The 25,244-nt window shown below is 39.5% G+C and overlaps 1 protein-coding gene across 1 annotated transcript in view; it reads left to right on the plus strand.

Moving 5' to 3' along the window:
- Positions 1 to 24,157, plus strand: part of ADAMTS6 (ADAM metallopeptidase with thrombospondin type 1 motif 6) — a 231,591-nt gene extending 207,434 nt beyond the window's left edge. Inside the window, exons 21-24 of the mRNA XM_018569151.1 lie at positions 570 to 774; positions 15,548 to 15,724; positions 16,952 to 17,108; positions 23,708 to 24,157. Of these exons, the coding sequence (XP_018424653.1) occupies positions 570 to 774; positions 15,548 to 15,724; positions 16,952 to 17,108; positions 23,708 to 23,817 (649 nt within the window). The 3' untranslated portion in view covers positions 23,818 to 24,157. The remainder of the gene's footprint in view (positions 1 to 569; positions 775 to 15,547; positions 15,725 to 16,951; positions 17,109 to 23,707) is intronic.
- Positions 24,158 to 25,244: the final 1,087 nt, after the last annotated feature.

The following is a 25,244-nucleotide window of genomic DNA, read 5'->3' on the forward strand; positions in this document are numbered from 1 at the left end:
TCCAACTAGATCCTTTGATCAGCTGATTGCCTGGCTGAAGAAAGGAATTTCCCCTCACATTGTAGAGATTTCCCCTCACACTTTTAGCACCTTCCAGTTAGAAGAGTGTTTTTTATTCTCATTCTTGCTCTAAATAGCTTGTGGCGTAAAGACTGTGGTAAGCCAGATTCATGCAAAAGTGTTCTTTTGAACCGGGGTGGCACAAATTTGCAAACATGAATGCTTGTGCCTATAGAGAGAGGAGAGGAAACACTGCAGACCCCAGCCCATCATTGGTAAAAATATTAATGATTGGCTGGGAAAGGGCTTCCTGGCTGATCAGTTCTTCACCCAAGTAGACATGCTCTTCAGACATCGGGAAAGGCATACAGGCATATGAGCATTCTGCAAATGGCCAGACAGGGTAAATATTCTCTAATTACCAAAGGCACCTTAGCTGAATGGTCCTAATTTGCTCTGATGTCCAAGAGCAACCCTTCAAGTGTCCAGTCTGCTCTGTATCTTGTAAAGACCTGTCCTGCAAATCCAGCCAGTTTGATTTATTCTGCTGTGTGTTCTTATGTCAACAGGTGGTTCATAGGTGACTGGTCCGAGTGCAGTAAGACTTGTGATGGGGGAATGCGCACACGCACAGTGCTTTGTATTCGGAGGATAGGACCTTCAGAAGAAGAGACACTGGATGACATCAGCTGCTTGACGCACCGACCAATTGAAAAAGAAGCTTGCAATAATCAGTCTTGTCCCCCTCAGTGGATAGCTTTGGATTGGTCTGAGGTGAGAATTTATGTAGGATTAACATATTAGGGAGCACTTTATAACATAGCATAGTACTTTTCAACCACTTGCTACCACAAAAGATCCTACCATCTACTGCATTCATACAGGTACTGACATATGCACACTAGTGGTCAGAATCCAGGTAACTTCCAGCACGTATATTTTTGGGTTTCCTAGAAGAACAGAGAACTCCAAAGAAACCCATGCAGGCATAGGAAGAACTTATTAACAGCATTTGATTAGTGTGCTTTAAGTAGAACATTAATCGTGGAACTTTCCTTGTTTTTCTTTTTACACCATCACTGTTCCTAATTCGCTATATATTGCCAAGAAAACATGAACATTAAAAAATGTTAAGTAGTAGCGTTAAATAAGAAAAAATAGATGGTTCAATGCAGAACTATAACTACTCTGGTGTTTCAGTGCAGAACTAGCTTTAAGCGATCAAGTCATGGTAATGTTAAACTTGCTTGAAGTAGATCAAATGTGGCTAGGAAGGAAGTCAAATACACCTGTCAATGAATTCTGAATGATCTCAGAAGCAGCTCAAATTGATGTCAAACTAATGCATCTGACAGAGGTTCAAAGCCCGTAGACACAGGCACTTAAGGTGGGGAAAAATATATACAATAAAGGTGATCAGCACCAGTAAGTGTAATGTGGAAATAGGAGCTACCAAGCACTAAGGATATTACTAAATATCTGGAAAATGTGAAAAACAATATTGTGCCGAGCTAATATTCATACATATGTAATAAATTGAAACATATATAAATGAGTCACATATATGAGCCTTCAAACAAATGAGGCATAGAAAATATCTACACAACGACAAAAAAGCAATACAGACAAAATAAGTCCCAAGGAAAAAACAAAAGCAAACTATGGTGATTGTGCAAAAAAAATCCTCAGAAGATTCACAGCCAATCTGCATATAACTCTCAGGTAAGGATAATCACACAATGCAGGCAGACCTTCACCTCCACCCAGTGAGTGATGACAACAAGTGAGTGCTTACCTGGGGAGGTAGACCCACAGAGCTAGGTCAAATGCGCATTTTCCCTTCTTAATGGGGGAGGGAAGCCCATGCACAGAAAAGGCGATAAGGTCTCCTCAGATCACAGGTACCAGTATAAATCCATGTGGAAAGAGAAAAAGGACAAGGACATGTGCATAACGTCCAATTAAATGCAATTTATTAAATAAAAAATGCGTACTCACAATGGTGTAAACAGTACAGGCATTGGGTATTGCTGGATCAGACCAGCAGGGCAAATGGCAGCAAAGCGATAAAAAAAACCTGTTCGTCCGGCTCAGCTCAGTGCAGTGACATCAGAAGCTCTGCCCTACGTACGTTACATCAAAACACGTGACTTCATCAGGGGTGACCGGGATGACCCCTGATGAAGTCACGTGTTTTGACGTAACGTACGTAGGGCAGAGCTTCTGATGCCACTGCACTGAGCTGAGCCGGACGAAAAGTTTTTTTTAGCGCTTTACTTCTGAGGATTTTTTTTTGCACAATCACCATTGTTTGCTTTTGTTTTTTACTTGGGACTTTTTTGTCTATATTGCTTTTTTGTCTTTGTGTAGATATTTTCTATGCCTCATTTGTTTGAGGGGAAAAATATATATTGCAGTCTATAACTCCTTAGATGTGGTGGTTATATTATTTTTCTTATTTCAGGCTAATTTCCTTTATGTTCACAGGTAATCCTGTGAATAACATACTTCATACCTGGGTGTCTGTGTTTGCCCCTCCACTATATCTATAGTTGTGCTCAAAAGTTTGCAGAAATCATGAAATTCTGGCATTGATATTGAAAATATGACTGATCATGCCAAAAACCTGTCTTTTATTTCAGGATAGTGATCATATGAAGTCATTTATTATCACATAATTGTTTGTCTCCTTTTTAAATCATAATGATAACAGAAATCACCCAAATGGCCCTGATCAAAAGTTTACATACCCTGGAATGTTTGGCCTTGTTACAGACACACAAGGTGACACACACAGGCTAAAATGGCAAACAAAGGTTAAATTCCCACATCTGTGACTTTTTAGATTGCAATTAGTGTCTGTGTATAAATAGTCAGTGAGTTTGTTTGCTCTCATGTGGATGCACTGGGCAGGCTAGATACTGAGCAGAGAGCAAAGAACTGTCAAAAGACCTGCGTGACAAGGTAATGGAACTTTATAAAGATGGCAAAGGATATTAAAAGATATCCAAAGCCTTGAAAATGCCAGTCAGTATTGTTCAATCACTTCTTAAGAAGTGGAAAATTTGGGGATATCTTGATACTAAGCCAAGGTCAGGTAGACAAAGAAAGATTGCAGCCACAACTGCCAGAAAAAGTGTTCGGGTTACCAAGAAAAACCCCACAGGTAACCTCAGGAGAACTACAGGCTGCTCTGGAAAAAGACTGTGGTTGTTTCAAGGAGCACAATACGATGATACTTGAACAAAAATGAGCTGTATGGTCGAGTTGCCAGAAAGAAGCCTTTACTGCGCCAATGCCACAAAAAAGCCTGGTCACAATATGCCCAACAACACAATTACACACCGCACAACTTCTGACACAGTGTAATTTGAAGTGACGAGACCAAAATAGAACTTTAAGAACATAACCATAAGCGCTATGTTTGGAGAGGGGTAGGGGTCAACAAGGCCTATAGCGACAAGAATACCATTCCCACTGTGAAGCATGGTGGTGGCTCACTGATGTTTTTTAGGGTGTGTGAGCTGCTGTCACAGCAGTATGGCCGAGCAGTGAGGAGAGAGAGGGCCGCCGGCTGTCAGATCCTGGCCAGGCGCCTCTCTCTCCTCACTGCTAGGCCATGCAGCTGTGACAGCGGCTACCTCCTACGCCCCCCTGCCGGCTTCAGCGCTTCACTTCTCCTCTGATCCTGCATACAGATGGGGGAGAGCACCGGTGATCCAGAGGAGAAGCTCCACTTCTCCCTGCTGGCTGATCCCCCCACCCCCCGCACCTGCACCCGAGGCGAGTGCGCCTCGCCCTCGCTACAGCCCTGGCAGACTTCTGAACAGGGGTCATTTCGTTGTTTTATTTGTTGCCATGTTTTGTTTTGTAATTGTGCCATTCTGTTATGACCTACCGTTGAATATGGTGCTTGCTCACTCATGTTTTCTTTAAAAATGGTACATATATTATTAATTCTCCAAGGGCATGCAATTTTTTGAGCCCAACTGCATGTAGGGAGCCATGGTTATCACACTAGGCTGGACTTCAAACATGTTTGCTTTGGTTCATCATCATTACATGGGATCTGATTGCATTAGTAGTTCAAAAAAGAAAGATAAGATTAATATCCACTTTCATTTAATCTCACGGGAAGTGACAAGGACGCACCATTTCTGGCAAGATCAATGGGTATTTTCTATTTTTGCTGAAAATGTTTTTAGACTGAAAAATTAAAACCAATGCAGCCACAAGGACCGGTAATTCACAATATATTCAATTTTTGTTCTTAAGTTAAGATATGTTTTAAAGACTCTCTCATAGAAAGTTCCTACTCTGAGAAAGAGGCAACTAATATCACAGTGCTGCTGGTGAGCCAAGTCTTTTCACACATATTTAGTAATTGGTTAAGGCTGCATCAACAGAAATCTCACTGATAATGTGATAGATCTCTTCCCATAATGTTCACATAACTGATGGACCTACCCAGTTTTTCCCTGCCTCAGACCATATTTATATGCTGCTTAGCCATGTTGAAATGATCCTTCTGTTTTCTGTGGAGAAAAAGTAACACTCACTAATTTGTGAGTGTTATTATTCGGCATGCTGGAAAATAATAAATATTATTAATAAATAATGAGCTCTACTAACGTAGGCCATACACTGTTAACATTTCGTTTGAATGCTCATTCCAAATAATTTATCAGAACATCCGCTTTTGCCATCATTGAGTAAACTGATTTTGTTCAAAAGCCCTTAAAAGTTTCATCCAGACCAGCTACTGGAATGGAATCCCAGTTGTATTAAACCGTTTTCTTTTGTGTCTAGCACATACGCATTACAGTTTGTACAATTTTTCCCAAGCGATAATCAAATACATGTTTAGAATTTCATTTGTTCAGATTTAAAAACAAGAAAGATTTTCCATCCTGCTCCTTCGATTTTCTTTGTTACTACAGTCAAAAGTGTTAACCTCACCCCTACGCAATTCACAAGCCATACTCAAATCTAACAAAACATTTGCAAATATGGGGTTGAATGTGGCTGGACATTGGCACCTTGATGAAGGGGCGAGCTAAAATAGTTCTGGAGTATGGAATCAAGTAAGATAATTTAATGGTGGTCAAAGTTTTAAAAAAAATGCACAGAGCTCGCTCTATTATTATTACCCGAGAGTACCTTTTTTATGTGAACTTTACATTTGTAGATGATTATGGTTCCGTTGTTTCAGGATTGTGTTTTATAAGCAGATCTGTAGATTGCCCATCCAGGAGTTAGTGGAACAACCCCTGAGATAAAATCAGTTATTAGTTAAAGGAGAAGTATTAGTATAGTAAAATGTATATAGTAAGTATGTACTCTTTCCAATACTTGGAGCCGGTGTGGGACACTGCAGCTGTCACACACCGGCTCTATAGATCAGGAGCTTAGTGATCATCTTACTGCTTATCACTCAGCTCATGGTTAGTTCCCTGCAGAAAGCAGTGACTGTCAGTCAAGGATGCCCCCCTCCCTTCCTCCAGCACTCATTGAAGGGACAGACAGAGGAGGGGGTGGGCACAGCTGGCTCTAGAGAGGCAGAGCCAGCTGCCAATCAGGCAGCAGAGTGGATCCTGACAATAGTGATCCTTCTTGACTGCAGCGCGGTTCTGCGCTGTCAGCATATAGCAGGCAATAGCCCAATATCTGCTGACTTTGGGTTACGGGTTTACATTAGTAAATATACTCATGTGGACTAAAGCTAAAGAAAAGGTTTGGCTTAAGTTAAGTGGTCATACACAGCTTTCAATTTACACATTTGTCTGGCTCTGTTGGCACTCCTCCATTCGACAAAAGTCAACTTTTCAATCAACAAATTCCCGAGCGAATAGGAACTGCAGCTGTCACTATTTGGTTATTGCGACAGTGGCACACCCACTGCTGCCAGAATACAATAACCCGTCATGCAGGATTCCCCCATCCAGTTTATTTAGCACGGATGGGGGAATCAAGCGTTTTTTTTTCTCATATAGTCTGCAGTGCTGAACAAGCAACACCATGAAGTGTATAGCCAACCTTCCTAAGTCTGGGCAGACTAGTAGACCTGCACTGAGAAAGACAAACAGTAGAGCAGCATTACTGAAAGAAGCAATGCTTCTATATATATATAAACAATGTATAGTTTCCGTTTGATAATGTTGTGTAGATTTTGTAATTACAAGGGGTTCTGCTTTAAAACACAAGCTAAGCAATGCACCTACAGTATGTTGTATAGGCTTTATAGTTCCTTCAATGTACTTAGCTTACAGATGAATGCACATTCCTGAAAATGACATCTTAGGATGCCCCAGGCTAGGAAAGCTTTATGACAGAAGTGAAACAAGTTACCATCCGTTTTTATACATCCTACCTGAAACTTTTACATGTTTTTTCACCTTCCTTTCAGTATTTGTTTCCTGAAGGGTAATGTACAAGCAGAAAACAAAAAAGAAAAAAACTTCAGCTCTTTTCCTTAATTTTTCAGACCTGCTGACAGCTATGCTTTGGAGCTGAAATAACAATGTGAGCTCAGTTCTCAGTCAGTGGTATAATGAAGTCTGATATTGTTGTGTAAAATGAGAGGATCAGGTGTCTTATGAATGTTTGCCTTTTAGCTGACAAAATGGCTGCAGCGTATGTTTAATATTTAAAACTTTCTGAGTTGTAGAGTCAGGAACTTAAAGTGAACCTATGATTTGTCCATTGCAGGTTAAAGCGACAGGTTAATTTTAATGCAGATCTCTCCAGCACCTTCCTTACACTCCCTCTGCCAATTCGTTCAGCCTTTAGCAGTAACAGCATAGCCTTGTGTAAGCTACAAGTTGCCAGTGTTGTAGCTAACTGAGGGTTGTACACTCCCTTCCATTGTGATAGCACTGATCTGCCCAGTGCTATGATCTGGAGTTAGTCACATTGTGTTCTTTATCTGGAAGTACCAGGTATTTCCTTAGACTCCTAGCAATGATTGGAGCTAAGGTGAGCAAAGAAAAGGTAAGTATATACTGCTGGGGATGGTAGGGTTGAAACAAACCTGTGAATTGTTAATTTAGTCCTATTCACAGAGTCCACTCAAATTTTTATTTTTGAAGGAAAGCATTTCTAAGAGAAATATGGAGGCTCCCATTGCTGACCATTTTCTGAAAATCAGAATCCAGCACCTTATGATGTCATAGATGAGTAAAAGCCACATGACTTCCCAAGTGTCCTAACATACATGTGTACTGTGGAGAAAAAGAAGGGATGTGTTTCACCACATTAGCTAGAATGCGCAGGGCAGTAGGGTCAAACTTCTGCCTATTGGCTTGTGCAGTCATATTGGGACACCATGCAATGGGTATACCAGGATAGCAGAGGTGAATCTATGAAAATGAATATTTATATGGGGGAATTTAGCTGCGCTTTAGCTGTCATTGAAATCATAGCAAGATTTGATCCCCTTTGACTGTTTATAGGATAGACCATAGACACATTTTAAATCATTATTGATTTAGACAAGGTTGTAAAACATTGGATATGTTTGCTAAAGGATGAAGGATCAGGCTACATTATCTGCAGAGTGTTCCAAAATATTAAACACTCAGGTCCGCCATACATGTGCCTTCTTTTTCAGCCTTACGCCATGGGATCTGTTCATAAACTATTCACACAGAAAGTTTGTTTTGTGCGAATGAAGACAAAGCGAGCGTTCATAGTACATTTTCTTTTCAGGTTGAATTTGATATTTAGGAAATACCCCACTATGGATACTAGATGGAGCTGAGGAGCATTAGGAAATAAGTACTGTACTTCTTTCCTTTGTTCCTCCGCTCCACCTAGTGTCCATAATTCAGTCTTGTAAAGAAAATATACTAAGAACATTCGCTTTTTTTGGCTCCATTTGCTCAGAACAAATGTCAACAGGGCAAACGGCTCTGCAAATTATTTATAAATAGACCACAAGTGTTTAAAGGAATTTGGTTGCTAATGGTAGAACAACTGTTATATTATAGTTTTTTTTAACTAAGAACTAGTACATTTAAAGATATAGTAAAGTGAATATTCAGTGAACACATATTTTTATTACTGTCTCTGTGTATGCCTTAAAATCATTTTGCACAATTTGTTATTTTTACAGACTTTGTTTTCAATTCTGTATATTTCTTAATGTAGGTTCAGGTTAGTCACTAGAGGGAGCTCCCTCCATCTCTTCAAATTGAACTCCAGTCAAAACTTTTTTGTTTTTGGATAGAGTGTGGAAGGATTAGAACCATTTGCAGGTTTTCTAGTAGGATGATTTGCTTTTAATTCTGAGCCAAAGACACGCCAGAAAGTGAGTGGAAATCTCACAAAAGTAAGAGTAAATCTCCATCTCTGACAACTTCCAGAGAAATCAGTGCCCATTCAAAAATACCCTCTTTACTAATGTTCTAGTGACAGCTGTAAATTGTGGCTTCCCCTTTACTTCCTATCCCAGTGACAATGATCTCCATGAGATAGATCTTCCCAAGGGGGTCACAGCAATAAACACCTCACAGGGGTCCTAAAATTGCTATCTAAAACTAGAAACAAAGTTTTGCTTGGAGTTCTATTTCAACAACTGTTAAGACCATCGGGCTGGATTCCTAAAGAAGTTGAGCATGTTCACACATGAAATTGTTTGAATATTCACTTCAGTTATCCAATCAAGTGAAAAGCATATTCATGTTTACTTATTTCGTCTGCACATGATTGGATAATTAAAGTGCATTTTGACACAGGTTTTAAGTGTGAACATTCTCAGCTCCTTTAGGAAATCAGCCTGAAGAAATCAGGCATATAGGGACTGCATCATTTTCAGTGAGTCTTCAACTTATACAAGTGCATTATGAGAAGGAACCATAATTATAATTATATTATTTATACAATTATATATAGTAACAAAGGTTTTTAAAAAATAACACATACTGATAATTAGTGATACACGATACTGGTTTATCGGTATCGATTTCGAGTTGTTTTTTTTTCAGTACTAGCCAATACCGAATACCGTTACTGGAAGCCCATTAAGGAAGTCGGGCGGCGTGTAATGACTCACTGCCCGACTTCCCAATTAGCCGGGAAGCTGTCTCCATGCTCCCTCCTCACCAGGTAACGAGGAAGCATGGAGCCAGCTTTCTGGCCAATCCGGGCGCGGGGGCGCAGGTAATGACTCGCTGCCCGGCTTCCTGATTGGCTAGCTTCCCGATCAATCAGGAAGCTGGGTGGCGAGTCATTACATGCCGCCCGGCTTCCTAATTGGCCGTGAAGCTGGCTCCATGTTCCCGAGGGAGCATGGAGCCGGCTTCCCGGCCAATCAGGTAGCTGGGCAGCACGTAATGACTCGCCGCCTGGCTTCCTGATACCAGAAGTTCCGGTGTCGGAATAGGCATCGTGAGCATTTGAGTACGAGTACTTGCCCAAATACTCGGTATAATACTCTTCTGCAATTAAAGCCTGCCTGCCTGCCTGCCAGCAATGTTTACTACTCAAGGAGCAGAAGCAGAGTTCAACTTTAAAGAAGAACTCCAGGGGAAAATGTTTTATTATCCCATGCAGTGGGGCTACCCCCACACTACAAGGGTTAACTGTTAATTTTTGTTCTTAGACCGCTTGTTTTTAGACCGGTCCTTCCAGCCTCTCTCCCGCTCCAGTGCAGCAGTCTAAGGTCCCATAACTCATCACATTCTATACACTGTATAGATGTTAGAACACTGGGGAACATTCCAATGCTGCAGCATAGGAGACAGGCAGCTGGGTGGCTCAGAGCTTAGAGTGAGTATAGCTTTGTTATTTTTGAACCTAGACAAAAACTTGCACTTAACCCTTGCAATACAGGGTCAATAAATGTTTTTTCCTGGAGTTCTCTAAGACTGGCACAGGTCAAATGTCAGATGAGATGTAAAATATACACTCTAATTGTTCCTCTATAGCAGCCCTCTATAAAGGAGCAGAGTGGTGGCACTGACATGAATGACGTTTGCTCTTTACCCTCCATCTTGGTTGTGTGCCAACAGGTACCCTCCATAGTGATCGTCTGGGTTGAACATCACTGTACTTTATGCAGGAGGACAATAATGGCTGCCACAACCGTGTGTGGATGACAGATGTTTATAGTAATACTCAGCTGTCAAACAGAGCTGTGGAGTCAGGAGCTTTGTGCCAAATGCCTTGTGGAGCAATATTTATTTTTACTAATACAATTAGTGAACAACTCATAAATTTCAGTGCTTATGACTGAAATGAACTTGTCTCCTACACACAGGAGACAGATAACCAGCATTCGGCCTGTCAGTTCACTTGGAAGGCTGGAGATTCAGCCATGTAATTAATAGTAGATTCAGAAAACAAAACAGGCACGCCATTAATCCTTATTCCACCACTGGCCATGGTTTATTGCGCACACTCACCATGGCCCATCTGAACATAATTCTAAAGCTTGGTTCAAATCCCCAAATAAATTTTGGCATTGCCTGCAGATTCTCAGACTAGCTTTACTTTCGGGCTCGACGAAAACAGTAGGAAAAGCCGAGAGTTGCATTTCCTAGAAACCTTGATAGGTTTATATTTCTTAGAAAACAAAGATTGCTCTTAATGTAACAATTTGACAGCCGTGTTCAGTGAAGATAACTAAGTATTGCTGAGTTCCATGCCTGTGAGAAAGAGCAGATTGAAGTGTTTCTTTTCAGCGTGCGCACTGTGAAACATAGCTGTCATTTCATAATAAGTAATTCATTCTATCACAGTATACACTCTTACAATAATACAACACTGTTCAGTGCGCACATAAAAGAACTTTCAGCTGAAGCTCTCTCTCTCTCTCTCTCTCTCTCTCTCTCTCTCTTTTTTTGGTCTTTTCCCTATGCTTGGGTTACCAAAACACGATAGAGAGTGATTGAACTGTAGAAAAAAAAAGAATTTAAATAAAACATTGTTATCTAAAAAATGTGGTAAGTGGGTGCCACATGAAAGCCGTTTTGAGAATGCCAGCATATTGGCACAGCACAGTAAAAACATCCATGCATACCAGAACTGGGGGGGATCACATTTGTTTTTCATCGTTAGATAAATATATAAGGTTTTTCTAGTCTGGAACATTTGTATGCCTGGGACACGGTGTCATAGGGTTACTTGCTTAAAGGTGCAGAGCTGCGTGTGCTTGGAGACATCACATTTGGGGAATGCAAGGCACAGTGTTTGGACTTCCTTTCTGTAGTCAGAAATGATCCTCTTCTGGGAATTATGTCGAAAGATTTCTATGTATTTGGAAATTCTTAAAGGAAAACTGTTTTTTTTTTTGTAGAAATTGATACAAAAGTGTAGCATGTTTGTGATATAGATTGTTGGTGATATAAACGTAATGATTTTTGTGAAGCCATGATTTGTTTAACTGCCAAATTTATTTTCTCTGCACTCATATTGCAACAATGTTTAGATACCCCTGTTCCTATAATTGGATCACTCTGTTGCATTCTGTTTGGCATCCTTGGTAATGCCCTCAGGTTTACAGCACTGGGGACATCATCTTTAGTGAGATACTTGCACAAAGTGTTTAATAGAGCTAAAAGAATTCTTGGAGTGCGGCATCTCTTATCAAAAACGGGGATTGATCATTGATTGTGATAAGGAACAATCTCCCACTTAGTATTATTTTAAATTTTTTTTTAGTAACTGCTTTGGAATTCCCTGTCTCAGTAGTTACAAAATGTCAGCTGGTAAGGCTGTATTACTAAATTACTAAATACTAAATGTATTTAGTTTAAATAGTGTTTTTTCCCAAGAAAACTGCAGTTAAAGCCCAACTATGGGCAAATATGAACCCCCTCCCATCCCTCCTGCTTGGTTTTATTTTCATATCTTGTAAAGCAAGTAACCCCTTTGTCCAGATCCATCACCAGTGCCCTTTCCAGGTCCACACCCCTTCCAGATGTATTTCAGCTGGGTGGTCCCTGACAGCCCCCTCATGCTGACGACACTCCTCTTCTGGATCCTGCGAGGATACTGCCAATGGACAGCCAATAGGTAGTGTGCATATCACGCAGGTAATAATGTAAACACCAGAAGAAGGAGCCTGCCACATATAAACAGTTGAGGAGGGAAGGCTCAGGACTGGAGAACCACGTGACCACAACTTTAGGTAAGTAAAAAGGGCATTTATTGTAGATAGTTTAGTTTCATTGGTTTTTTTTTTCATGCCAGTCTTTACTTAGAGGTGTGGGAAAGGAAGGGCTTTACATTTTTCCATACATGTTTTTTTTCTCCCATGCTTAAACAGTCATACCTCATTGATTTCCTCTTCATCACAATCTGTATGCACCCAAAACAACCATAATTTTTATTTAAATCACCTTGATTGATTTTTTTTTCTGTTTAATCACACTCGCAGTGAAAGGATCCACTGATTACTCACCAGCATTGCCTGTAGTATCCCTGCTTCTGATCTTTTCCCCATGATAAATCAATGTGGAAATGTAATTGGATAGATACAGCAATAGCAGGTAGATCCTTGCACTGCAGATCCTCAGGTACAGCTCCCTCTCCAGCAAGTAGAACAGTGAGTAGCACCAATAGTGACATTATCAAATCTCACTACAAATATCATAAGACGCGCAGTCAGGGGCAGGAGTGCCTTAGATAATCTCAGAATTAAGATATACAGCTATTAGACTATAGAGTGCCTAGGCATGAAATAAGGTAACATTTTCAGAGTATTGCTTAGGGACAACATTTCTAGGTGTTCCCTATATGTCTGCAAATCTTTACTTTTGAGTTAAGGTCCACTTTAAAGGCCTTTGTCATGTTAATGCTAATTAACACATGATTCTTAACCTTTATGTGACCCTTTGTCACTAGATATTTAGATCAAGTACTTCACTAGTGAAATGATGCAGTTTTGACCACCCTCAGTTTTGGTTCAACTGATTTGTACAATCCAATCGCCAAACAGCCTTTTTGGAACAGTGGAGCCACCTTCATGATTGTTTGTCCGCTTTCCCTCATTTCATTAGTGAATGCATTATCACAGTAATTAGCTAGTAGACTCCTTCATGCTTCAAAGTTTTTTATTTATATGTATTGTGTAAAGCATTGTAGATGTTGTTAATAAAGAGAATATATTATGGAGTAATGTTGCATGTTTTACATTGTTTGGAATCTCATTTAATTTAAAAATACTTTATGGGGATTATTTGTCATTGATATTAAAAAAATGGAAATGGAATAGAATTCTGCCTTTATCTAAGGTAATAATCAAAGAGCAGGGTGCTTTAATCATTTGTGTGTTGCTCTGATGTTGGTTTGTCTGTGGGATTACGATAAGAGACGTGACTCCTCCCCCTGACTCCTGGGTGCAGCCAAGGAAAATTAGTCCCGTTAGTCTGTCTTCCATTACTGGTCATGTCGTGCAGCGTAATCTCCCCCATAAAACACATCTCAGCTTTTAATTTTAACAAGCATGAAACACTGTAATCCATTTGTAGGATGACTAATGTAACTGGCCAAAAAATTATGTCTCATCTGTTTTAAAGGTGAGGCCATGAAACAGGCAGTTTGTGTGAACGGGGCTAAAGGAGTCCTAAAACCCTCTTATTTTATAAAAATATTAATGAAAAGTCTGTTCTTGGTGAAATCAATGATACGATAGACCTCTCTACATTCAGTTATTAGGCAAGAGAGACAGTCTTCTGTGCTGCAGTGTCATTTTGCACAGAGAGCAGGTAGCACAGTACAACTATCACAGTACGGCTAAGTACGGCTATCAAAGTGGAATGTGGCCATAGTATATTGTATGTATCGGTGCTCTTGGTAGTCAGAGACCTCTTCAGCCACTTCACTAATAGCCTAAACTCTCTTCATTTTTTAAAGTTAATTTTACAAAAAAGTGACAGAAAATTGCAAAGCTCAGTAACCTATCAGTGTGGTCTGATGAGAAACTAGATTGGCTGCTTAAGGCTTCTACCTGCTGTACTCCATTGTTTTTTGAACATGTACTGTTCCTGGCACATGGAGAAAAAGGGGAATAATTGAGGAGCTAGATCAGGGGTAGAGTTTGGCTACCCCTGAGCTAGATTTTCAAGACAACTTTAGTGGCATAAACTGGTAATCAGAATATGTTACACCAAGAAGCTTTTACATGGTAATTACTGATAGTCATTTGACCTGTAGTGGTGAGCTCCATGGATTACTCGCTCATGTTTGTTGCCTGACAACCTTTATATTTCACCAGGATCAGTAAAATTAACTTTCACATGCAAGTTTGCAAAAAAACACTGTCCACAAGCACCACAAAGGTGAACTCAAGTTTGCCAAAGATATATAGGCTGAACATGATGCAATGTTTTTGTTGTTTTATAATGGAAAGTGTCTGTGGAGGAGTGGCCAGACACCAACATTACCTTCTTTATGTAGAGAAAACCAATAGCGTTCAACTGAGAAAGCTTAGCAGACCCTGTTCCTAGTTCTGCTCCCGGAAAACATTGGCTGGGGATATCTGCTGTCACTAAAATTGCTAAAATGATTATCTGATTTGTATAGGTAGATTTTATCTGTGGAAGTAACTGAGAAGTTGCTGGGAAACTGCTAGAAGCAGGGCTTTGAATCAACAGTATATTCTTTTAGTAGAAACCGTTTTGAACTGATTTGAACTGTCTACATGTGGCAGTGGTGTTGTCTATAATAACAACCTACAATCACAATAAACAACAACCTACCCCACACTTAAGGACGACTACCATGTCTCATAAGAATTCCATGAAAGATAATTTTTTCAGATGTACTAGAAAATGCAGTCAGGTATCCTTATATGTGTATCATTGCTCTCTGATAACAATCTTCCACCCATGTACTCTCTATTCTGCTTATTGACTTTTGCATGAACTGTTATTAATTCTGGTGTCTGATAAATAATTTTGAGCATTCTCAGTTCCCAGCCTGAGAATGACTAGACATGTGCACTGCCAAAAATTTTTTTTGTTTCGTTTCGTTTTAAATTCGGATTTGTGTTATTTCGTTTTTCGGGATTCGGTTGTGAAAGTCAATTCAGATTCGGCCGAAATTCGTTAGCGGTAGTTCGTTCGCACGTTCGTTTCGTTTTCGTTCATTCATTCGTTCGTTTGCAGCAAAGTGACAGTTGAGGGGGAAACATTTTTTTCTCGAACGAAACGAATAAGAAACTAAAACGAAACGAACGTTCGAACGAACTACCGCTACCGAATTTCGGAAACGGACATTCGGATTCGTTTGCATTCGTTATATGTGTAATTCGGAATTCGGATACATCCGAATTTCCGAAAATTCGTCCGAATTTTAATTCGGAACTAAATGAATCGCACATGTCTAAGAATGACTAAACCTCATCAATTCACTATTTCCATTCTCAGTAAACCTTATATATTTGTAAAATCAAGGCTGCTCCATGAAAACATAGAGCTAAGAATTGTGCTGAGGGTAGGGATGTGTCTGAATATGTAGATTTCTCTTTAAGTGCCCTATACTGACATAAATCATACATAATTAAATGTTTAATATCTTAAATGTGCTTTCCTTTTATTTCCAGTGCACTCCTAAATGTGGTCCTGGCTTCAAGCATCGAATTGTCCAATGTAAAAGCAGTGATCTCTCTAAGACATTTCCCTCTACGAACTGCCCTGAAGAGAGCAAGCCACCAGTGCGCTTACGTTGTAGTCTGGGGCGCTGCCCTCCTCCCAAATGGGTTACTGGAGAGTGGGGACAGGTGGGTAACAAATGCTATCTAAATATATTGTTCCTTTTGGATCCTAAATATTTCTAGTGTTTCTCTGTAGAATGTACAGTACTATATTCTTTTATGGTAAATTTACAGTATACTTGGATGCTAACATAAAGCTTTCTGGAATAGATACAGAAGAACAGGAGGGCTGAAATACTTTTCCTGGAGAGATTGCTACTTCAGGTTCCTACCAATGTGATTCCATAAAATCTCGGCATTTTGTCACACGATCTTTGCTGAAGTAGAATCAGAGTTGAGATTGGTTAATCTACCTCAGAGCAGAGATCATGTGGCTAAATGCCTATCCATTTGTACTAGTAAGTGTACATCCCCGCAAAAGTGATAGCATTGCATCAACATTTAAGGAATAGGCATGTGTTAAATACAATTTCAGCTTTTTTTTTAAATATGCATAATTACGAGACTGTTAGGGGTCTGCTTATCAATGATTTCACAGATTAACAAGATTCACACATTTTTATGTTGAATTCAGTTGAAAAAATGTATGAATCATGGGTAATAGTTGTGTGATTCTTGGGTGAAAACATTGTTAAATAGACTCCTTTTCCCACTGATACTCACCACACCAGCTGTCCCACTCTGCTCCTTCCTCTATTGCAGCTGGCAAAAAATATTCCCAGTGCTTCCAAATATTGGGAAGCATTTGACTTCCTGCTTTGATCCATTGTTCGGGCCCAGTGGCCAATCACTACACCCAATCATTGTCATATAACAGAGTGGGGAAATGTCATCACTCTCTCTAGTTTCTGACGAGCTGACTGGGTATTTTGGCAGATGCTGATGGAGGAAGGAGCAGAGGGGGACCAGTGAAGAAATTAGCATAAGAGGGTCAGTAGGACACTGTCACTTTACTCTGAATGGGCAAAGGGACAGTGTCTCTTTAAATACAATTTCAGCTCAGGTATAGTTTTGTACAGTATAAAGAGACTACTGTTAAGCCATTGTTGATTGTATGAAAAAGCTCACACTGGGTTAACATGTATAAAGAGTTTAGCATGCCTGCATTCACTCAAACTGAAAAGCCTTAAAATCTATGTGGTTATCTGCTTTTTACCGTACAGTCCTGGAGCTGAGCTCCTGTTTCTTGTTAAGCAGATTAATTTGTTTGTAGATTCAAAGGCCTTAGACTTCAGAGTAAGTCAATGTTAATTGTGCATAACTGAACGTCCTCCTCTTTACTGTGTTCATTAGTGCTCAGCGCACTGCGGTCTGGGACAGCAGATGAGAACAGTGCAGTGTTTATCATACACGGGGCAGGCATCAAACGATTGTCCAGAAACTCTTCGTCCATCTTCAATGCAACAGTGTGAAAGCAAATGTGACAGCAGTCCCATTTCCAACACAGAGGGTGAGTTTGTTGCTATGCTCATGAGCTGGCATCAATGCCAGAATTGCCATGCAAAATGTTATGAATGTGTTACAAACCAGCAACAAGTAAAATCATGAAAATTGTGAATTGCTGATGCTATTCAGGAAACATATATAAATATAAGTTGTATACAATTCAAGAGGGTGTTGCTAAAACCACAGAACACATTGGCTCACATTCAGAGATTTTTCGGTAGATGAGGATCACAGCACCCATAGGAATGTGAATTGTAGATCACCCATGTGCAGAGTATAAATGCCAGGTTTAAAGCTGAAGCTCTGGTCCAAAAGGAGACTGTTTCTGATTTGGCTGGAGTGTTCCTTTTAGTAAAAAAAAATAGCACATGTATTTTATGCCAGGGCAGGTAAAAGTCATTTGCTTAACAAAGCAGACATGAGACAATGAATAACACACACAAACACATACATTACTGCTTTTCATTTCCGTCATAATGGTGAGTCAAGAGGGGTCTAGTGTAGACTAAACTATTTCATGGCTACAGCAATTCTTCATCAAATAGTTCAAATACTATTGTAGCCACAAGCCAGATATTTATGAGAACAATGTATTGGGTAGGGTAGAGGCATTTTACAGTGCAAAGTAAAACCATACATTTTAAAAGGACAATTTTTCATAAATAAATAAAAAAATTGTATCTTAGCATGTTCTGAGTTTTATCAGAATACTTTAGACCTTACTCTGATCTACCCTGTTTACATCCACTATTAGCCAAACGTGCCCATATTCTGGAAAGCGTTGTCGTTAATATTTAGTTCAATAAATAGACTCTAAGGGCTTGATTTACTAACCTTATAAACACACCACGAACATGTATACACCTCTGTAGTGTGTTCCCTCCCAGCATGATCTATGGGAGGAATCTGAACACATTTGTAGTGTCTACACACCCAGCAGGTGTGTTGTGCAAAGCCAAGCATTGAATTCTAAGGTGATGTTGTGTAAATTAGCTCTATGTTGTGTTGCTTCCGTTGATGAATGCAGGAATGTAAATGCATGAGCTAACCATTTTTGTCTAAACTGTGAAGCAGCATTATATATGCATCATGTGCATGATTTTTCCATATATGGCATTAGTGGAAATATGCTTATAGAGACTTTTTGGTTGATAAATACGTTTTGCTGTGTTAAAATCACACGCACCTGGTGCGTGCGTGTGTTTAGGTTAGTAAATCACCCCCTAAGTATCAGAAGAATTCTGTCAAAACTGGAATAGAACTGAAATGTATATAGCTATGAAGAAAGATATGCCTTTTTCAATTGTCTATCCCTCCTATGCATGTAATGATTGGGCTGCCAACACAACTTTGAAGGCCATACGAAATAAAAATAGCCGAAGGACTACATACATGAGCAGATGCAGGCTGTGCAACCAGATTTCACTTTCTGCTTATCATATCTGATTGGATGAGAAGTTCGGCTTTTCCCATGCATAGAATATGGGCACATTCAAATGTAGTGTGGACAGGCCATTTATCAGTTCATAACCAGCTTTAAAGTAAGGTGCACATGGAAGGGCTTTACACAGTACAAAAGGAAAAATTTCCCAGCACCCTTACCTGCAGAAAAAAAACAAATTACCCTGTCTAACTATTATGGTTAAAAGTGAGGTCCTAACTCTAATCTATGAGAGCCTCCATCTTGGAGCATGTATAGCAAAGGATGAATTGGGTGCAGGCTTGCCAGGAGGAAGCCCAATCCTCCTTGAACGCACAAGGACACACCAGAACCCAGCACATCAAAATGGCAGGTGAAGCCCCCAGTGTGTCCCCACACCAAATCCAACAAGTGAAACAAAAAACACACTCATCAATTCATAGCTTGCTTTAAACGAATGTGCACATGGAAGGACTTTACAGAATACATAAACAAAAAGTTTCCCAGTATAAAATGTTTGTTTTCTCCATATCCTGGAGAACCATGTGTGGGAGAGAAACCTAGGTGACACACATATACTATCCACAACTCTGCCAGCCAGTGCCCAATACTCTCCCCCTCTGCCCAGATCTGTGTGAAGGAACACATATTGCTATCAACATACGGGAGCTGAAGTAAGCAGAGAATCATAATTAGATATGTTCAACAATTTCAACAATATGTTTTCCTTTTGAAAAAAAAAAACACAAAACACTCTGGTGGTAATAAGATAAAGAACATAATCTGACACTTTAACGTGCAAGGATTACATTACATTTTTCTGTTGAGAGTAGAGTGCAGACAGCGACTACCACAGGATTTTAATGCTACTCATAAACATTACTGAAATACATATAACCACTAGAACCACAACATTCATGCTGCCTCTTGGGATCTACATAGCGAGTAATGTGTGCCCAGATTATAAGTCAAATTTTGAGCTTTTTTTTGGGAGTTTGCCTCCACTCATGGTAAGAAAAGATATATTTCCCAATATAATTTCGGGGGAAATACGGTATATGTTGTAGATATAATGTGGTGTACTAAGAGACATTTTTTCACCCCCCTTTTCTATTTGACAAAATTAATAAAGGTAATAGTTATGAAATGAATATTAATGGTTAGAAATGAAATGCAGACAGTTAAAACTGTGCTGTCCTTTTACATTGGGAGCAATCTCAGTAAGTATGGTTATGCATGGTCACTAAGGAATTACCCCCTTTACATGGGTTGTCAGTGTAGTAATCCCCCTTATATTTGTGATAAGTGGAAAAGTGCCCCCTAAGGCTGGTGGTTAGTGTATGGCTACCTTACATCAATGGTCAGTGGAAAAATGCCTCCTAACACTGGTGGTTAATGTATGACTGTCTTATATTGCTGATCAGTGAAGGGCTTTTTTACATAAGTGGGAGAGGTGCCTTATTTCATTGGGGGTCAGTAGGAAGGATGCTTATACATTAATGGTCGGGGATGTCATTGGTTACTTATTGAGAAAAAAGAGGAGAAGCTCCATTGGTCCCATGTTGCTGGATCGGCCAAGTAAGGGTGCTGGAACTATGAATGCCATATGAGATGGCGAATCAATCTTCCTACTCAAGGAAACCTAGCAACATATAGAGGCAACCTGGTTGACAACAGTAGCCTTAGAGGTGCAGCTACATGTATGAGCAGTTTCTGCACAATTGTGATGGTTTCTCCTTTGACCAACTGTATGTGCATTCTTACAGTAATTCTGTTTCAGACAATTGCATGTGCAGTTGAATATGGGAGAAATATTATGAGCAGATCCTATGAAAAAAAATCAATTAGTTTATGAATTGTGGAAGTAATAGTACTGTTGTTTGTACACTAGAATCATTAGCAGAATCTTGGTCCCCATTTGTCTTTAGCAATGTTTGTTCATTTACTGTTTTTAGCAAGCTAAGTTGTTTCTATAGTTTCTTTGCATTTTTGAAAAACACTAGCTGGATGAAGTCCTTCCATTCCTATTCTTATCTTAGAATTTCAGTTCATCCTCCTATAACCATTTCACTAGAAATATCTTGGACGCTATCAAACAGGCTGGCTAAAAAAAGTCTCATAAGACCAGAAAACGTTTATAGTCAGTTGAAAAGAGAGCAAATGTAGAGAGTTGATATTTCCTTCCCTGGCAGGATCATTGTATTGTAGCTTTGTTATGCTGCATTCATGATTCCTTTGTCACATTCAACGCTCTATAAAATGCAGGATATTGACCTGCTCCCAAGTACAGGAAAATCAGCAATCTATATGGCGTGATAAGCAGCTTTGTTAGAACTGTAATTTTTAGCCAGTTGTAACACCCCGAATGTAGCATATGCTATTGTGCTTGGCAATTACAAAAGCATATCTCTGTCCTTCACATCTTCTCCAGATGACATTTTTATGGCGCAGTGTTGCCTAATGGCAATGGATCTTGCAGAGTAATTTAGTATTCACTGTAAATCCACAAATGTTAAGCCTTACTCAGTGAAACTGACATCTAGAAGTGTCGGTGCAAATGGAATAATTCCCTTTGTTCAAATCAATTTAAAGTCAAAGGATTGTTTGAATCCCGAGTACCGAGTCCTTAATTGCTGTAGGGGCATGTTGGGTTATTTAGGGATAGAGTTTTAATAATAATATAGTTGTCATTGCATTCTTAATATATATTGTGAGGACACTATATAGTTGGCTTATACTGTTGCCCAGGGTATATAACACCCGATTTATGTAGTTATAGGAATCTGCTATTGAGTTCTCACTGTACTTGCCCAGCCACAGCAGAAGTGAGTCTTGATTGGTATAATGATGAAACAGTAACTGCAACTTCACTTAACGTCATTGCTAGCACAAGGGGACTAACAATCCCCCATGTGATGGCATTGGGAATGTGACAGTTACTCTCCATAGGAACATTAGGGATCTTTTAGACCCCTGATGTCTCCCGTGCCCTTTTGCTCTAGGTGATCAAGCACAGACTGTGCTTGATGAGAGAGAGCAAGAGAGAGAGAGAGAGAGAGACTCGCTTAAAATGGCATGAAACTTCTGCATAGCTCTTATGCTCAGTTTTACACTTGTTCTACCCAGGAGTACACATATGCCAAAGCATCAAAACGATCCTTCAATTACACAAGGTACAATTCATGTAAAAAATCTAAGGTACATTCTTGAAATGTATCTAGATAGCTCAGCTAAGCTGCTCACGGCTTATTTTTTTCATCCAACAGTTATTGTAGTGCTCAGTTCTACCCCCATGCCCCATGCCCATGTTTTTATTAATTTGGTGATCTGCCTACCTATCTATAAAACTTGAAAGTCTGAATCTGAATCATGATGCAGTAGACAGAAAGGCTACACAGCACAAGCTTCCACTGAACAGGTGATGAAATATATCTCTAGTTACATTACTTAGTACTCAAAGTAAGTTGAATTGAGTGGACTACCTGATCACAGTACAGATTCAGTTTTTCCTAGATAGCAATAGAAGTTTATGTTAGATTCACTTGTTCCCTGGATTCCTCTTTGCTTGGCTTAAATTAGATTTGTCACTTATGCACAAAAAAAATGCACAATTGTTCCCATTTTGGATAGAGAAAAAAGGTTTAGAACCTCTGCCTGGTTTTTATTTTCTGGGAGGTTTCTATTTCCTTTCTTTCCCAGTTGCAGTTGTCACCAGGATAGGAAATGAGAGGAAATCTCCCCAACACAGACAGAGACAGCAATAAAAACCCGATAAAAGGTTTAACTAGAGTTTCTCCACCTTTCTATGCAGCTAAATAAGCCAAAGGCACCATACCAGAGGATTAACCAGTAGAACGTTCATATGAAAAATCTCATCAGCACATACGATAATGCCATTAGAGACTTGACAAATGTTGTCCGAAATGTCATTTGGTTTTAACATTTACAGGGCTATTCACTAAAGGGTGAAGAGTTTGGAGAAGGCAGGAGAAGTGAACAATCTAGGACAACATATCTGAACTGTAAAGTGAGCTGAATTGGAGAATTTTTCCAAATCAGCTATGTTGTCGTAGATTGTTCACTTCTCCTGCCTTCTACATACTCTTCACACTTTAGTTAATAGACCTATCAGTGTTGGAATGAATGGAGTTTCCTTAACATAAATAACATTCACAGTTAGCATTTTGTTTGTTGAAGAAAAATATTCCATCCTGTTCCTTCAGTTTTTGTTTTTTTTCGGCAATGTGGTTGAAAGCGTTTCTCAATTTCATCCCATTAACTATTAGAAAATGGAAAAAATTTTCTGAATACAATTGTTTTCAGACAAAATTCTACTGGTGTATGACCAGCTTAAACCATGTTCATATTAGCATATAAAAACAAACTATAGAATTTTAAAATTTAAAATGTATCAACACTCACCGTCGACATTACTGCGTGAGTGATAGCTGTCTCTGCCTATCTAGAGGCAGAGCCAGCTGTAGAACAGTAGAAAGGCATCATGGCACACTCACAAACCAGCATGTAAAACAACTTGTCTCACCACTAAGGATAATAACAGAGGTTTGGATACACGTCTTCTGCAGAGGATGTGAAAGCCGCACTGCCGTGCCAAGGCACCTCTAATAGTGTGGTTCTAACTCTAAACTATGAGAGTCTCCATCTTGGAGCACATGGGGGCAGAAGATTTCAAATTGGGTGCAGGTTTGTCAGGAGGAAGCCCAACCTCCTTAAAAGCACAGAAACAGACAAGGGATCCCGCACATCCCAATGGCAGCTGAGAAACCCCATGCGTCGCTGCACCAAATCGGTCAAGTAAAACAAAAGACAAACGCACTCAACAATTTGTCACCAATTGTAGAGCCAGCTGTAGGTCACGACTCTCTGCAGTGACAGGATCGAGAAGTGAGCGAGCGACGGTATGTGTTCGATCACTTCCCGATCTAATTAGCTGACCTGTGACAGTTTCATTGTCACAGGTCGGCTAGAACTATGAAGTTGAGTGATTTTCACTCACCTCATAGTTCTCCTTTTAAGTTTTAATTTGGATAAAAATGTATTGAACAAGAAAAAATTTGTATCAACTAAAGAATGTTTCTATTTAATGAAGCTGTCCCTTAAATTGTAGATGTTTTATTAATTCTTATTTGTATTAATTGCTTTTTGATTTCTTTCCTCTCCAGAGTGCAAAGATGTGAACAAAGTGGCTTACTGCCCATTGGTGCTGAAGTTCAAATTCTGTAGCCGAGCGTATTTCAGACAGATGTGTTGTAAAACGTGCCAAGGACACTGACCCACCCCACAGCATGGCAAACAGAGCAGTGTTTTATCTGTGGATGGCTCACTACCCAGACAGACAGAGAAAGGAGGGACATGTTCTTGAAGCGTCCTTGAATCCTGTGTAAAACATAACCACTTCGTCAGCCCAAAACTGACAGGATCCCCATGTTATTTAACTTCTGTGAAGTGAATTTATTATCCAAAGTACTGGACACACCAGCAAGGAGGACAGGTGGATTGTGGAACGCTAGCAGCACACTACTAAAGCGCAGCAGACTTTAGAAGGGCTGTGCTGTCACGACTACAGCAATCACCAAGCTTACCTCCTTGTACGATTTCTATTATGGACTTGCAAAATGACACTGAATCGATTTGTATTTAAAACTTTTTTTTTTTTTCAAATGCTGATAGGACTTGGTTTAAAAAAAAAAGAGAGAAATTCTTCATACCTAAAAATTATAAATATTTTATCTCAGTTTTACAGCACCAGAAGTTTAACTTATAAAAAAAATGGGCTTTGAAATGTTATTTAAGAAGCAATTATAAATCAAAACTAAAGTAAGTGTATTTTGTTATTCTGCCTAAATTCTTCAGCATTTTGTTCTGTAATACTGCTGTGAAGCAAATAACATACATAAAAGGTATACAATTGTCAGTATTCAGAGCTGCGCCAGTGACACATGCATACAATTGCAGGTCTACTTCTTCAGTCAAAGATAGTATCAATACAACTTACAATTTCACAACTCACCTTCCATAAAAAGAAAAACAGATGCTTGCAATCCGCCAATTTACTAATGTGAAAAAACAAACATATACGAGCAGTTGTCATTGGTGCTATTTTTCTTATTAGTTAATATAAATATATTTAAAACAGGTTTTAAAGATGACAAGATATTGTATTTTTCTGTGTCCTGTTAACATCTAGATAGTATAATGAGATGGTTCAACAGATTTTTTTTTCCATACAGTTCATATGTTGGCCCTTCCATTGTCCTCTGTCAGATGCTGATAAAACAATCCTCACTTTTACAAAAGTTTTTTTTAGCCCAAATGAACTTTCAGTTTAAACCAGCTGAATACATTACAGGTGCATCAAAACAAAAGATGTGCAAAGTTTTGCCGTTCATTTTCTTTAGGAAGCAGCCCACAGCCTAATTAGAAAAGTTAGTTCCATACCAGCGTGATGTAAAGAAGGACCATTTTTCCCTGCGTGAAAGCAATGGTGTCTATGCAGAGATCCTTCATGCCCCTTTGTTGAGTCAGAGCTTGAGCAGTCTAGCCAGCAAAGCCCATGCTTCATGCTGATGAAGAGCTCTAGCTCTGACTCAGCAGGAGGCATGTTGGATTTGCGGAGAGACCACTGTTTCAACACATAGATCAAGGGCACTTCTATACAGCATGTTGGCAGGTGACAAGTTTGACCTCTCAGGCTGCGGC

This window comes from Nanorana parkeri, unplaced genomic scaffold, assembly GCF_000935625.1.
Source record: "Nanorana parkeri isolate BGI_ZX_2015 unplaced genomic scaffold, ASM93562v1 scaffold34, whole genome shotgun sequence".
Taxonomy (NCBI): Eukaryota; Metazoa; Chordata; class Amphibia; order Anura; family Dicroglossidae; genus Nanorana; species Nanorana parkeri.